Genomic DNA, 16,405 nt, shown 5'->3' with positions numbered 1-16,405 from the left:
CTTATTACAAATGTCATCTTTCTAGTTGCAGAATATGTATGTGCTTTTTAAATGCCTATTCCTATTTCAATAAGAACAGAATAGTTGTGGGGATGGTAGCTTTTGGACACCTTAGCAACCTCAGATTTGTTCAAATGAAGATGGACCAGTTTTGTCCGAATTGGTTTAAACATGTTGAAAATATCTTAACTTGTACTCTTCAGCGCATAAGGGGTGGAGCATTAACGACATAGCCCACACCCTTGATTGTTTCACTTTCCATTTACTCCTCAAGTGAAACAGAATACATTCACAGTAAGTATGGAATCACTGTAAAGTCGGGTTAGTTACAGTAGGTTGATGATACTGTATGTTAAACTTATTCTATAGAGCTGTATAGGCGACAAGCCAAATAGTCTAATCTAGCGAGTGGACCATCACAAACACGATGATGAAAATGATGTGCAACCGAAGTTACTGATGAGGATGATAGCGTGTTAGATATAGCCTATACCCGAGTATGTAACGTGAGCTTTGTAAGTGTTTCCAAGTGTTTACTTGCTTTGAGTGTTCATGTTCTCCAAATCACTGAAATGTGGAAATATGATCAGCTATATTGTCAAAACAATTTTACGGGAATGGCACATTTCTGTGCAGGCCTGTCCGTAGAGCGATGCTCATATTTTCTGTTTGCAGATGTGGTAGTGTGCTTATTTTAATTCGGTAGATTTCGTTTGATTATCATTGAACCATGCAAAACAGCATACAAATTACACCCATCTTCATTCTTCATACAAGCCATGCATGAATCATAGAATAGAATAGAATGCTGTAAAACATGTTTTGGAAACCACCTTAGGTCATGCTGTGACATGCTGGTGAATTTGTGTTTCATTCTGTTGGTAACCTAATCAGACAGAGTGTGCAGTTTAGTGTGTGTGTGTGTGTGTGTGTGTGTGTGTGTGTGTGTGTGCGTGCGCGCGCCATAGGCGTAATTTGCGGGGGGGTTACAGGGGTCATGACCCCCTCAAAAATCATTTCATTTTCCAGCAAGATAGTATCTTGTTTTAAATATTCTGAAATGTACCCCCCTGCCCACCGACTACTTGGTATTACCCAACCTGCGTTCTCTACCGAAAGTTTGCTTACTATTTTGCACAGTCGCTGGGATGAATGGTTGCAGAAAGCTCTCAACTCAGGTGGGAAGATGAAAAAGACATTGAAAGGCAGCTAGACAGCATTTTTTCATTGTTGGTTGACACCAACCAAAAATAGGAAAAATCCTGACCAAATGGAGGTATACCCCTATTGCTAAGTTAGCTGTTAAATTAGCCCGACGGACGCAAAGTGCGTCTAAAACACACCCATTCTTCCCTGTTACATTGCTCCGGGATAATTAGTCACAGCGAGATGAGACCTATTGCACGAAAGAGCAGAACCGGGGCTTTCCAACGAGACTCGACACTTGTCTGTACGATCAAGTATGAAACTAAAATAAAATCATGAAGTTAAATCAAAGTATATAATATTTACAGTCTATATTGCTCTGCATTCACTTGAATTACACACGAACCCGCCATCGGAAAGATATGGCACGCATGTCAGATTAAAGAGGAGAGCTAGAGCTATCCACAGATACCAAATACAACATTCTAGGCCATAAAACAGACGAAGTGACAGCAAAATAGCCTAATAACTTCATTTAGCTCCACTTACCCTACTTACCTCCACTTTTGTGTGGCATAATAGCCTATATGTTCATAATCCAACGTTATCATGTGTTTCCGTTTCTCTATGGCAAGTCACGTTCATAATACGGTTTTGAGATCCTAGCAAACTCCTGTATGGTATCCAATTCAAGACTCATATTGCATCCAAATTTGTTTGACAAATAAACACTTTTTTGCCTTTACTTTGTTCATTGCAATGCAGTAAACAATATTATAGAGAATCATCATCTGTGCACGTCATGTGTGCTACCACGCAAACAAGTCAGGTCAGATCAGCTAGTGTCACAAATATGGAGCACAAAAAGTGTCAAAAAGTCATTTCTCATCACTAAATAAAAATTGCCATTTATTTCTGGAAGGCACACACCACATATTTCTGTAAATTCCTCAGCCCCAAAGTATACCTCCACCATGGTTCTTATATTGCAATTTTCAGGACAGTCAGGCCTACACAACCATGCAAGTCATGTCGAGCTGTCAGCTTGCTGTGGTGAGATACATGTCAAAATGTAAGAATTTGTATAGTATGCTTTTTACATTTGTATTATTTAAAAATCTAAATCAAATCAATGCAAGTATTAATACATGTGGTAGATCTGGGTAGCCTAGACTGTGCTGAAAAAAAAAATATATATATTAGCATGTGTGAATGGCACTTACAATGACCAGGATAAATGCTTTTAACTAGAGGTAGTGAAAATGCCCTTAAAACAGCCTAAGGCTCATAGGGCTAGTGCAGGCGCGCACTTTATACATAGGCCTACACACAAGACGGTCCATGTGAGCACACTGAATTCAACTACTGTGGCATTATGGCACAAACAGTCAAGTGAACAGCTGCATTTACGTTAAGTAGCCTAGCCTAAATCATCATGATGTATTTCTAATAAAGGAACGGCAAATTAGCATGTTACCTTTTGCACAAGAAAATTATTCAATAAATAAATAAATTGATAAATATGCCGCAAGTTTAACCCCCCCAATGGTAGACCCAAAGTTACGCCCTTGGTGCGCGCGCGTGTGCATGTGTGCATGCGCACATGCTATTTCCTTTCTGTGCTCTTTCCTTTCCTTTCTGTGTTCTGAGTTTCATTGCAATGTCTATAATGAACTAAGTACATTTATGAACATAAATCTCACAAACTAACCACATGCAAACCTTGAACCTTTTACCATAGGTCTACATTTCATCACTACAGGTACCTCAAGATGATGACCTCCATCAGCTTGCTGATTGTACTTGTTGCTGCTGAAGGTGAGTTTGGTTTACAAAGAAGGGATTGATAGTACAATGGTATGTCTTATAGATGGCATTGTGAAGAGGATAATTGGAATCATTTAGGCAATAATGCATTTGATATAACTTTTCATGTCAAGGCTTCCCTGTACAGGGTCCCCTTGGTCCTGTAGTTGCTCCCTTGGGAGGTTCTGTTCTGCTGCCCTGTTCTGTGGAGACCCCCTTACCTCTGGAGGAGCTGGAGGTGGAGTGGAGAAGACCAAACTCAAATACCATGGTGCACCTGTTCAAAGACAAGAAAAGTAGACCAGAGGCACAGAATGCTGCTTATGAGGGCAGAGCCCACTTCTTTACTGGGGAGTTTGCCAAAGGAAACTACTCTCTGTGGCTCACAAACACAACAGTGAGTGATGCAGGGCCCTACAAATGCCTGGTGTATTCTTATGACCAGCAAAATGAAACACAAATGGAAATACAAGAATTTGGTGAGTGTCCTTGCACATCTTGAAGAAAATACCATGCAGAAGTGTGATCTGCTATTTCGTAGCTCACAAGATCTGTATAGAAATGATAGCCTAGAGCAACATTCTTTAGGGATCAAGAACATAATATAGGTTGAAACACAGGTGAAATGCAATTATCAGAAGAAGATCAAAGTCAAAGACTCTTTTTCAACTTTGACACATAATTATTGTTCTGTTGACCAGTACCAAAACAGCCAAATTAAATTGACCTTCATGATTAATTGTTTTAAAACTATAAAAGCATTCAAGGGGTGGTGAGTTTTTTAAGCACGATTTGTTGTTTCATCCCCTTTGAATGTGTTTATTTATTTATGGCTTTGTAGGTCGACAATCCTCAAAAATGATCTTTGCTGTTGTGACGATGGTTTCTGGCGCTCTTGCTGCACTCCTAAGTTGTATATTTCGGCGCATGTTGTGCAAAGGTACATGAAATACTGATGAAAAAAGTATGATAAAAATACATACAGTATGTTTGAGTCTGGGACAAGCACATTAACTATACCATTCCATTATGTTATTACCATTTTAGGGAAATCAGCTGTTTTACTCCATTCTTGTCACATCATAATCCCAAACATCCTATTGTTTATCGGAATTACGTGTGCAGGCACAGGTAATCATTTTCTGTAAGAAATGTATCTACTTCATATTGTGTCGATTGTGACTTCAGAGGTGTATTTCGTAAAGAGTACTAAACCTGTTTATTTTATCAGTGTTTCTGTAGAACACCTGGAGATTGCTCAGAAAACACTAAAAGACAATTGTGCTCGATCTTTACAGGCGTTGCAGTCATTAACTACGAAACTTTCATTCTCATTTGTAGATCAATTTGAAACCTACACCTCACCGGCATTCACTGGTTATGATATACAAACAGGCGAGTGTGATTTAAAGTTTTTGTGTTCTTTACTGCCATAATTGGTGTAGACAGTGTGATATATTCAAGCTCATTGCCAGTTTACTTGTGCCAATTACAGGTCTTATCATTAAACATACAATTTCAATGTCTACAATTAACCTACTGAGAATCCTGCTGCTTTTCAAAGTGTGCCCACATTTGAACATATTTCCTGGTGAGTTTTTATATCTATTTAAACTTTGTGAGAACTGTGATTGCTAAGCTGTGAGAAGCCTGGTAGAGCCGTAATGCCCAGATAGAGTTATACTCCCTCAGCGACTATGCCTGTTCTGTCTATTCTTATATTCGTATTATTATTGTAGAATGACAGGGTGACTACTTCACAGGATCCCCCTTTGCCCAAGGACAGCAATTACTACAAGGAACCATAGGACTCACCTAAAGAGTACTCTGTGGACTGGGCAATGAGCATTTGTTAGCAGAAAGCATCTGACAAAAGTTTAGTCTTAAGTCTTGATTTGAAACTGGCTACAGTTTCTGAACTGCCTGTCAACGGAAAGCTGCGTCACCATGTTTAGTTCTAACAGCAGGTTTTACTAACAAGTATTTTTCCTGAGACTCTGATAGGTCTGGAAGGTGTGTAGCATGTCTGCTAATTTGGTCCTGTTCCATTCAGTGATAACAAGCAGAAGCACTAGTCGTGGCCTACTGGAAGTAAATTGTAGAAACTTAAGTATTGGAATATGTCAGTTCTTTTAGTTTTGATGAGAACCCTAGCCACTGCATTTTGTATAATCTGAAGCTGATAGTCTTTTTAGGAAGGCCTGCGAAAAGCCCATTGCCGTAATCAACTTTAATGGAGATGAATGCATGACATAGTTTTTCTAGATCATGTTTTATCATTAGATCTCTAAGTTAGGCAATGTATTTGAGGAGGTAAAAAAAGCTGATTTAGTGATTGCATTCTGTTGAAATTGAGATCACTGTCAATTATGACACCAAATTTACATTGCTTAGTGTATTAGTCTGATTATTTATTTCTATGCTAACAATGTAGAGAGAACATCTATGGGCAAAAATGAATTACTTGATCTAATGTGGACTGTTTTCCTTTAAGTCGGACGGACAGTGAGGCGGACAGCATCCATCTTCTGCATGCCAGTTGTGAATTTAGTATTTGGGATCGTTTCATCTATTGGTAAGAGGCATTATCACGTGCTGCATTTAGATAGGAAATAATAATTTTATCTAGCCTTAACAGTTTTCATCAATCCATTCTGTACATAGCCATATTTCTCTCAGCGATGCTCAAATATTTATAAATCTGTTGCCCCTTCGGGCCAGTAATTAAGATTCTCACAAAAAAAACCTTTATTTCAATGTATTTTTTTTACTTCTTCTAATTCTCTCAAATGAAGTCGAGGAAGTCAACACATTGTTGCTATTTAAGCTATAGAGGTTGAGATATCAGGGGACACATGGTTTCTTGTAAGACCTCTGCTGCAGATGATGAACAAATTACTGGTGAATAGCTAATAATTCAGTTATTTTGAGCAAAGGTAGAATAATACTGTTAAGCGGTCTGTTTTTAACTAATTGTTTACTCATATTTAAAGGCCTGTGCACCACAGTGAAGCATGGTTGTGTAAGTACAATTGAAGTCCTACTTTAATAGAGTTTTGTGAATGTTATGTGTTAAATAGTAATTGATTGCCCCCTACTGGTGAACGGATGTGTGGGTAAAAAGGATTGACTTTGTAGTTTAGCGAGTGCTTTTACTCAGTAAACAGCCTAAACGGTTTCAGTTTCTTTCAAGATTGTGTCACGGGTATAACAGTGAATAAGGTCCAGCATGTATAAAAAGGTTGACTCTACACATTGACAAAAGCAACAACAAATATGACTGCAAATCATCATCACTGAATTATAAGATAATTGTTTAGCTCAGTATGTTTACTATAGCATAATGGGTTTATGGTATGATGATATTGTTTTGTATGTTTTAGGTGTATTTGTTACTTAATGTGCTACCTGTGATTGCTGTTGGATTGCAAGGCAAGTTGAAATGTTTTATTCTAGATGCTCAATAGTAAAATATGACTATTATGATTGACTTGATTTCATTGTCAATACAATATTTTTGGATGTGCATACAGTACATGTTCTTAAGATGGACTTCATATACAGTGCCTATAGAAAGTCATCATACCCTTTTGAAATAGTTACTCTTTTTGTCTTACAGCCTGAAATCAAAACCCATTTTTAAAAAAATCTTTTCCAGTTTTATTTACAAATTTAGCTGTACAACATCAAAATAATGAAAAAAAAGTCAACAGTTCTGAAAATTAATAAAAAATTAAAAACTAGAATAACAGGGTTGGAAAAGTCATCATACCCCTGACTTAATACTTTGTAAAGCTTCCTTTTGCTTTCATTACAGCCATCAATCTGTTTGGAAATGTCTCTATTATAGCTTTGCACACCTAGATAGGGGAATATTTGCCCAATTTTCCGTGCAGAAATGCTAAAATGTAGTCAAATTCTGTAGGGAATGGCGATGGACTGCTCTCTTCAAGTCAAACCACAGATTTTCTATAGGATTTAAGTCAGGGCTCTGACTTTGCCACTCAAGGATATTCACCATCCTATCCTTAAGCCACTGCTTTGTTCTTTTGGCAGTATGTTTTGGATCATTGTCGTGTTGGAAGGCGAATGACCTGCCCATCTTCAGCTGTCTAGGAGAGGGACGCAGGTTTTCCTTAAGAATGTGGGTGTACTTGGCAGCATCCATTTTCCCTTTTATCCTGACCAATTGCCCAGTCCCCGCTGAAGAGAAACATCCCCACAACATAATGTTGCCCCCACCATGCTTCACACTAGGTATGGTGTGTTTTGGGTGGTGTACTGTGTTGGTTTTCGCCAAACATTGCGCTTGGAGTTCAGTGCAAAAACACATCTGGAATATTCTGCTACCATGTGGAAAAAGCTTTTATGGTCAGATGAGACTAAGATCGAACTTTTTGGAGACTAAGATTGAAGTTTTTGGACTGAGCTCCAGGCGCTAACCAAACACAGTATACACACCCAAACACACCCAAAACACACCATACCTACTGTGACGCATGGCGGGGGCAACATTATGTTTTGGGGATGTTTCTCTTCAGCGGGGACTGGGCAATTGGTCAGGATAGAAGGGAAAATGGATGCTGCCAAGTACACCCACATTCTTGAGGAAAACCTGCGTCCCTCTCCTAGACAGCTGAGGATGGGGAGGTCATTCGCCTTCCAACACGACAATAATCCTAAACATACTGCCAAAAGAACAAAGCAGTGGCTTAAGGATAGGATGGTGAATATCCTTGAGTGGCAAAATCAGAGCCCTGACTTAAATCCTATAGAAAATCTGTGGATTGACTTGAAGAGAGCAGTCCATCGCCATTCCCTACAGAATTTGACTAAATTTTAACATTTCCGCACAAAAAATTGGGCAAATATTCCCCTATCTAGGTGTGCAAAGCTATAATAGAGACATATCCAAACAGATTGATGGCTGTAATGAAAGCAAAAGGAAGCTTTACAAAGTATTAAGTCAGGGGTATGATGACTTTTCCAACCCTGTTATTCTAGTTTTTAATTTTTTATTAATTTTCAGAACTGTTGACTTTTTTTTCATTATTTTGATGTTGTACAGCTAAATTTGTGAATAAAACTGAAAAAGATTGTTTTTAAAATAGGTTTTGATTTCAGGCTGTAAGACAAAAAAAAGTAACTATTTCAAAAGGGTATGATGACTTTCTATAGGCACTGTAAATAAGGCTTTGTAAGGCTTTGTTAATCATTGTATCAACATGACATTTTGAATTTCACTCTTGATTAGACTGCTATTTTCTAAATAAACAATAGCCAATATAGTATATTGCATATGTAGTGCAATTCTCCTTTGGCTAAAACACACCCTAGAATGTAGATTGACCAATCACAGCGCAGTCAAGAAGAAGGTCCGACACTTTTTCACAGCACTCCATTGACTTAAACAGAGGCGTCTCATATTTTCAGTATCGGTGTCATACTTTCGTAAAAAAAATATGGTCAAACGTGTCTAGGGCATTTGGTAAACAGACACGCGTTTCCCAGAGAGGTTGGAGGGGGGTGTCCATTTTTTCCCCTTCCCAAAACTCAAATCAAGTATCGTCTGTGGATTTAACTGTGTGGACGTCCTTATTGTTCTTTATTATTAATTATTATCTACAGCCTTCCATTTGATCGAAGATCTATATTCACCACCAGGTAAGCCTAAGCATCGTTCTCTCTAACTTCCACCAAGGAGGCCCATGAACCATACTTTTGTATAATTAAAACACAAAACAGGACATCATTAGAGATGAGATGGATATGTTTATTTAGGATGGGCAAGCCAAACAGAGTGAACATGGTTAAAGTCATTTTTTTACTATGCACACATCAAGATGAAAAAATTCCAATGGTGACATCTTTGTCAGTATCAATAGATAAAATGTAATGTTTTGAATTTTTCAGTGTTTTCACTACATATTGTTTTCTGCACACTATCATTACAGCCTCAACATCTCCCTCATTCATTTCCATGATATACATCTTGCAGACCTCTTTAATATTTTTCCATGCATGGTACCTCTGGGCGTTCCAAGTGCTTGGAGGCAGTAAGTAGGCTACCCAGATAAACTGTGTTGGAGTGTTGGTAGCAGCATTTTAATCTGCCTACAGTGGACACACAACCCAAAACTCGTACTGTATTTTGATCATGTTAATGAACATACAGCAATCTGCCTGCCACCAGAAGAGTTCACGTAAAAACACATTGTGTTCCTCTAACTGTGATATTATAACCCTTTCTGTGATGACTCATTGATTAACATTATATCTATTGTCTTTGCAGCTGTGGTGACTGACACTATGTTCATATTCTTCCTGTCTTTTGCTTGCATTTCCCAACATAAAAGTACCCAAACAGGTATGATACCCGTTGCCTGCCATAGAGAGTTTATTTCCAAGCTTTTTGTCAGTTATTGATTGTTCTACTGCATTTAATTGTGGACATTTATGTTGCCTTTTTGTTTTCAGTGAAGAATCAGGTCCTTATTTATGAGATTGGCGCTTCAGTTCTACCCATTTTCAATGGCATTTTCCTCAGTTATGTTGCTTTGGAAATATCAAGTAAGGCTGTGTTTATGGACTAATAGATTTTTTTTTGACAGACTCACATGCAGTTGTAAAGTTGTGTGATAGGCCTATGCAAAATAGACTGTAACAACAACAGTATTCTCAGCTAAGACAGAGTTATCCAAGTTTTCAGGTGAAAATGTTATTGTTTATTTTAGCTGAAGAGTTAATCCAAACATTATGCTAGAAAATAACTTAAATGGCTATGAATTTAAATGAATGAAATGAAATATGCAATCAAATGTGTAATATGACTGTTTTAATGTTTCTTTCTTGTCTTTTAGTGATACATGCCCTGAATGATCCTTTCCTTTCAAATCCACATGTCATTGTCATTCCGGTAGAGTCTCTTTTTCTCATGTTGTGGATATGCTTTCAGGCATTCGGTAAGTGTTTCTGAATAGGTCATCTGCAGCATGACTGAATGACAAGATGACTGAAAAACAAACGAATGAAACCCACAATTCTAAACCAATATGCTCTTCGATGAATTGATCCAATCCTGACCAATCAGTGACCAATGAGTCCATCCGGTCCGTGTGTGTATGTGCATTCAACTCCAGTGTACTGTATGCATGCAGGCCTGGCTCTCTAAATGGGACGAAAACAAAGTTACCCAGACAAAGTCATAGTCCAGCCAATCAGCATGTCATTTTTATAGGCTTAAATACCAACAACCTTTTTCCAGAATTATTGTGGACTATACTTTTAAGTTGGATTGAGTTATAGTTGCAAATACAGTGTAGTAGCAGTTGCTGTGGCCTGTCCACCTCTAAATAATAATTGTAATTTTTACATTTGGCTCTCTCTGCAGCTAAAGAGCAGCCATCGTGCATGTGAGTACATTGAATATAAAAACAAATGTGCCTAATGGACACAGGTTATTGTGCATAATAGTGAATTCTATAAATCATAAGTTGTTAAGATCACTGAAGCTCTTGTACTTCAATCTGCTATATAAAATCTATTAGCTCTCGAAGATAAGTGTCTCTAAGAAGACACTCCAGAATCTCCACATCCACATGTAATGCACCCCAGCATTTTTAATTGTCCTTCCTCCTCCCCTTACTCCCCCATTTCACTAGACTCTGTACTCTTATGCCCTCTGTACTCTTATGCCCCTTAAGGGCTCACTGTAATCTATGCTACAGGCTTTCTAGGACCGGCCTTTTATGGAAAGCGTAGTGATGTATGGGCGATCCTTTATCACCACTAATTTAGTTGATGAAAAAAAAAGATTGTGACAAAATTGTGTTTACTATTGTTTATTTATTTTGTTTACTCATTTTCTGCCCACAAAAACTGTTTTTAGTCTTAGCCTTGTTGTGTACGATATGTCAATGCAATATTCGGAGTGATTACTAGTGGTATAACGCATAAGTGGGGATGTCTTAGGAATGTTCTGGAATGGAATGCCTCTTATCCAATCAGAAATGAATATGGTAAATAGTTTGACCAAACGCAACTGTGGTACAATTGTACTTAGTTTGGTGGGCTGTTTTTGCCATTCACAACTTAGCATGCAGTAGGCAACAACTAACGCTCATCTAACCCATTACAGAACCAGGGAGGAGCGCGTGCTCTTGCAGGTTTGTGGTGTTTTTTACAGGTTTTAGATGACAAAGAGTAGAGCGGTTGACAGTTAACAGGAATATTTCATGGTAGCACAATTTATCAAAAACATTTCATATATTTCAAATGGTCTACATCATATTTCAGACAAGTCACTAAATTATTATTGCCTTATCGTTGACCACTATGGAAATCATATACAGTGGGTATAGTAAGTATTCATACCCATGCTAAAGTTGACTAAAAAGAGGAATATAAAATCATCTTTTGAGAATTGATTGTAATGCCTTAATTAAAAAAAATAGTAAAAATCAAACCGCTAAGGACACTCATTTTCTTTGTGATTGAAGAATGTATCGTAAATAGATAAATGTTCTTCCTTAAATACAGGTTGCATAAGTAATTGAACCCTATGTTAAATTCCCATAGGAGCAGGAGGATTTTTTATATTTTTTTATTTTTAAAGGCTAGCTATTTCATGGATCCAGGATATTATGCATCCTGATAAAGTTCCCTTGGCCTTTGGAATTAAAATAGCCCCACATCATCACATACCCTTCACCATAGCTAGAGATTGGCATGGTGCTTTTTTCCAGTTAGCCTATTAGCCTGTTTGATTTGCATTGAGCTCAATGAGCATCAAACAGGCTAATAGGCTAACTGGAAAAAGCACCATGCCAATCTCTAGCTATGGTGAAGGGTATGTGATGATGTGGGGCTATTTTAATTCCAAAGGCCAAGGGAACTTTATCAGGATGCATAATATCCTGGATCCATGAAATAGCTGGCCTTTAAAAATAAAAACATATAAAAAATCCTCCTGCTCCTATGGGAATTTAACATAGGGGTCAATTACTTATGCAACCTGTATTTAAGGAAGAACATTTATCTATTTACGATACATTCTTCAATCACAAAGAAAATTAGTGTCCTTAGCGGTTTGATTTGTACTCATTTTTTGAATTAAGGCATTACAATCAACTCTCAAAAGATGATTTTATATTCCTCTTTTTAGTCAACTTTAGCATGGGTATGAATACTTACTATACCCACTGTATGCTCTGAGAATAAATGAAACTAGTCCGTTTCACACAGTCCGTAAGGGGACAGATGACAGTCAGATTCCATATGATGGCTTTCACTGCTCAAAATTGTGATGTTTTCACTAGTATTGAAATCAATTGTTAGTTATTACTCTATTTGTTGGATAGGCTATATTTTACATGTATATATATGTGTGTGTGTGTGTGTGTGTGTGTGTGTGTGTGTGTGTGTGTGTGTGTGTGTGTGTGTGTGCAAGAAAACCCATAACTCCCAGCATCAATATGTCTCTTGTAGATTCTCCGTCAGCATGAACTACACAGATTACCGGATATCAGCGATAATGAATCAGACACAAATGAGGTAAATGGAGGTAACTGTAATAAGACCGTATAGACCATTTCTGGTGTTTTGTCCGTAGCTGTAATAAGACAGTGTTGGACCATTCTGTCTGTTCTTTATAACTGTAAATACACAGTAGGCCTATTGGACCATTTGTGCTGTTCTTAACCCTTTCATGCGCAACGTCCACATACGTGGACAGTAACTTTAACTCTGTTTTCTACTTATTTATCATGTTGATATACACCAATCCACTTCAGGGCAGTTTTAGTAGGTCCATGGCAATATATTAACAATATGTATCATCTTATATTTGGAATATTGACTGCTTGATGACATCATCAATTCAACATGAGTGACAGTAATGGCCATATGCTGAATGCTCCAGGCATATCTGTAAAAAGCTAGTACTCAAGAAGGCAAAATCATGTAAAAAAAAATATCATGCTGTACAGGAGAGTGTGTTGAACAACTCTATGTTTTCAGAAATGAAATCGGATGTAAAATGGAGTTTGTAGACCCTAAAAAGCAACTGTCCACGTATGTGGACATTGCGCAACAGAGGAGTTAAATGGCCAAAAATTAGATTTTGTAACTAGGACTTTTTTTTTTTTTTTTTTTTTTTTTAAATATGATTTTAATTGTTTAAATTACAAAGAAACAAACATTTGGTAAACATATTTATAAATAATGACCTAATTACATGTGGTAATGCCAAGGTGGTATGGTAATATGGGGGTAGTAGAGGGGTGGATGGGTAGTAGAGGGGTGGGTATGAGAGTACTAGAGGGGTGGGTGGATTAGAAGTAGAGTGGTGGGTAGTAGGGATGTAGTAGAGGGGTGGTTGGGTAGTGGTGGTAGTAGAGGTGGGTAATATGGGGGTAGTAGAGGGGTGGGTGAGGGTCGGTGAGCAATAATGGGGGTACTAGAGGGGTTGGGCGGGTAGTATGGAGGTAGTAGAGAGGTGGGTGGGTAGTATGGGGGTAGTAGAGGGCTGGGTGGGTAGTATGGAGGAAGTAGAGGGCCATAGTTTCCACATTTTCTGTCATTACATTTTATTCTTTTTTACCCCTTTGTTGCGCACTGTCCACATACGTGGACAATAACATAACTTCTATATAAAAGCATATTTTTAAAAAATTCCAACTGATTTTCAATATTGGGCTCATATAGAGTAATAAAATCAATACTAAAAAAATCTAGACACTTTTTTTCATAATGCGTGCATGAAAGGGTTAAAGTAACTGATTGTGAATTGTGATTATAGTGAATTTGTGATTCCAGTGAAACATTTTCATCATTCTCCACCAAGGAGGTTATGTTTTGCATCCGCCTGTTTGTTGTTGCTTGGTTTGTTTTTTTACACGATATCTACTGACCTGATTCTCATGAACTGGTGGAAATGTGTAGCATGGGCCAAAAATGAACTCATTACATTTCAGAGCTGATCCAACCTGTGGAATGCCTAACCTGTTAAAGTTTTGCTCTCTATAATTCTGCTGAGTCTAATTTTGAGAAACATGCCAACCAACCAAGCAGCAAACCAATAGGTGTGAAAACATAACATCCTTGGCAGAAAATGATCTGAGGTGCTTGGCAGAGGTATATGCGCTCTACTGATGTTGATATTTGAACCCCATAGCCAAACAAAAAGCAAGAAATCATCAAACACCCCTCCCCTATGGGCTCCTAAAACTCTTCCTTGTTGATTGGTTGTAACAGTGCACTAATGAGTCAGAGCAAATACGACAACAAGGATCCAAAGCTGCCATCTTTGCCCATATAATGAGATCCGGGTGTTAATTGAAGCTAACTGCCTATGGCAAGTTGCATTGTAAGTTAGCTCTGGGGTAGCAAAGATCAAAGTGTGCCGTCTTCACCTACCGAAGATCACAGTATCCACTAGATGGCAGTGGACAAAACTTTGTAGTGGAAAACGTCTGCATTTGCAATTTCTTCGTCCCCGCGAGAGTTTTACAGGTGCGGTAGCCTAATTCAAAATCCCCATGTTATTTTCCCATAGAAAAAAATCTAAGATACCGGATCTCCTTATTTGATGGTAGCTTTTTGTAGGCAATCTTCAGAGGTCTATTGCCAGAGGGACAGGGTCTTTCTTTTGAGTGCATATACTGTACTGAAAATGGATAGCTATGTGAGCATGAGGAGACACATATTTCACATTATAATAATAATTTAATAACAAACATTTTGTCTTGCATTTAGGTGGTAGATGACACAGCAGAAGGCTCAGAGAGGTGACAGGGATGCCTTGCAATCCAATGAGGGTGCAACAGCAAGCAGTTTTGTTAACTGAATGTTTCTCAATATGTGTTGGCCTGTTTTACAGTAAGTATTGTATACATTGTTGTATACAATTAATAGATAACAACACAGTAAACTAATGTATGTTATAAAAGATTATTTAAGAATCACATTTAAGGTAATACTAGTCAGTAGATGGGTACTCTGTATTCTTTGGGTAAATGTATGTAGCAGGGTGAACTGATTGTTTATGGTAATTGCCTCATTCCCCTTGCCCCTCCCCTGTCCTCACAAGTCTGAGCCCTGGGCACTGGCTGACTGCCACCCCAGTTTCTTTCTCCAGCCAGGTTGGCTATTTGTTTGCCACTGTGATAAATTGGTGCAATTACAGTAGTGGCAGTGGCATTCTTTTGGATTCACTCGCCTGTGCACTGGATCCCTGTAGATCCGTAAAGGACTGCTGGCCACAAACTGCTATAGGGTAACTGCTGACTGGTTGTCAACATTCTATTTGACCTAGAGATGGTCTGAACATCGGGTGGCAGCCAACATACGAGGCTGTTCTGTTTCTGTTTTTTATTTCATATTGCCCTATATGGTCATGCCTCCATTCATGTGACGTCTGTCTGTTCTCCCTATGCTTGGGCAACTCGGGCAGTCGTTCTGTCAATGAGGCTGGTTTGGGCGGCTCGAGTCTCTCCCTGTTTGGCCCTGCTGTTCCGAAGGTATGAGCTGTACAGCGGAGGCCGAGACCTGTGGCACCATCTAGACTCCTTTGTGTTCAGTCTATTCTGTGTTTATTCTTTGTTATTTTCATTCAGTGCATTGTATTTGTTTTTCTGTTCTGTGCTTAGGCTAAATGGGGAACTCCCTTTAAGGTGTTTACTGTGTGCTGTGCCATGCCTAGTGACTTGTACTGTAAATTCACGCAGCTTGGTGTCTTTTGGGTCTTTTGTGGAGCACTCTGACTTGCCTCTGGGTTGGGGATGCTGCATCCCTCTCCTAAATTCCCTGAAACAAGCTTAAGCCCTGAGAAGACTTTTCTTGTTTAATAAAGTATATTTTGTAAACCACGTCTCTGCCCTTTCAGTCAATGAACTTGTGTGACCTTGCATCATGTGTGGGGTGTCCCTAGGGCCTCTGGCAATTCCTGGGGTGGTGTGGTCTAGGGCAAATATCCCGTAATGCCACATGTAGCTCATATGGAGTTTATTAAAATGGGAGAATAGCCGCAGGCTCTGAATGAATGAAGGCTAGTTTGTATTGGATTACATTTAAATATACACATCTCTGTGAGCAAATTCAAATAATACAGTTTGTAATTATATTTTAATTACATATATATATATATATATATATATATATATATATATGTATATATATATATATATATATATATATATATATATATATATATATATATATATTTTACTTTTGTGTTTCTCTCCCTTCCTGTGTGTGTGTAAGAAGAAATTGTGGTAATAAGTTGTTAACATCAAGCATCAACAACTTCTTTCTTTTGGCATACAGTAACTAACTCTGCTTATTGCATAAGTATTTCCATACGTTTGCATGAGGATTGAGGAAGCCTTTACATACCCAGATAAGGATGTGTCCCTACTGAAAGAGAGAACAGAATGACTAGTCACCCTGAAGGTAT

At 38.2% G+C, this 16,405-nt stretch overlaps 1 protein-coding gene across 10 annotated transcripts; it reads left to right on the top strand.

Annotated features, from left to right (window-relative positions):
- Positions 1–225: 225 nt before the first annotated feature.
- Positions 226–15,815, top strand: LOC134095977 (uncharacterized). Of its 10 annotated transcripts, XR_009940662.1 has the most exons (20): positions 268–294; positions 2,888–2,964; positions 3,087–3,431; positions 3,794–3,892; positions 4,000–4,083; positions 4,294–4,347; positions 4,448–4,543; positions 5,447–5,527; positions 5,946–5,974; positions 6,336–6,384; positions 8,581–8,616; positions 8,907–9,008; positions 9,245–9,319; positions 9,430–9,522; positions 9,813–9,914; positions 10,343–10,364; positions 11,090–11,117; positions 12,439–12,504; positions 14,707–14,829; positions 15,404–15,815. XR_009940662.1 is itself a non-coding variant. In XM_062549705.1 (19 exons), exons 3-19 carry the CDS (start codon positions 3,221–3,223, stop codon positions 14,740–14,742), a joined length of 1,263 nt encoding a protein of 420 aa, XP_062405689.1. In that variant the 5' UTR covers positions 226–294; positions 2,909–2,964; positions 3,101–3,220; the 3' UTR covers positions 14,743–15,815. The 10 variants fall into 10 exon arrangements, 8 of the variants coding, with proteins under 8 accessions (XP_062405689.1, XP_062405690.1, XP_062405686.1 ...); XM_062549705.1 differs by having other exon boundaries at positions 226–294; positions 2,909–2,964; positions 3,101–3,431; positions 14,707–15,815; XM_062549706.1 differs by having other exon boundaries at positions 242–294; positions 3,101–3,431; positions 14,707–15,815.
- The last annotated feature ends 590 nt before the right edge of the window (positions 15,816–16,405 follow it).

The sequence above is a fragment of the Sardina pilchardus genome, chromosome 11, assembly GCF_963854185.1.
Source record: "Sardina pilchardus chromosome 11, fSarPil1.1, whole genome shotgun sequence".
Lineage (NCBI taxonomy): Eukaryota > Metazoa > Chordata > Actinopteri > Clupeiformes > Clupeidae > Sardina > Sardina pilchardus.
The sequence above is the reverse complement of the archived record's forward strand: the minus strand, read 5'-3'. Positions and strand labels throughout refer to the sequence as shown.

Excerpts from the sequence above, each read along its gene's own strand:
- LOC134095977 (XM_062549702.1), top strand. The coding sequence starts at position 2,919 with ATGATGACCTCCATCAGCTTGCTGATTGTACTTGTTGCTGCTGAAG. Across the intron at positions 8,617-8,906 it reads AGATCTATATTCACCACCAG|CCTCAACATCTCCCTCATTC; the intron begins GTAAGCCTAAGC and ends CTATCATTACAG. Across the intron at positions 12,505-14,706 it reads ATGAATCAGACACAAATGAG|GTGGTAGATGACACAGCAGA; the intron begins GTAAATGGAGGT and ends TCTTGCATTTAG.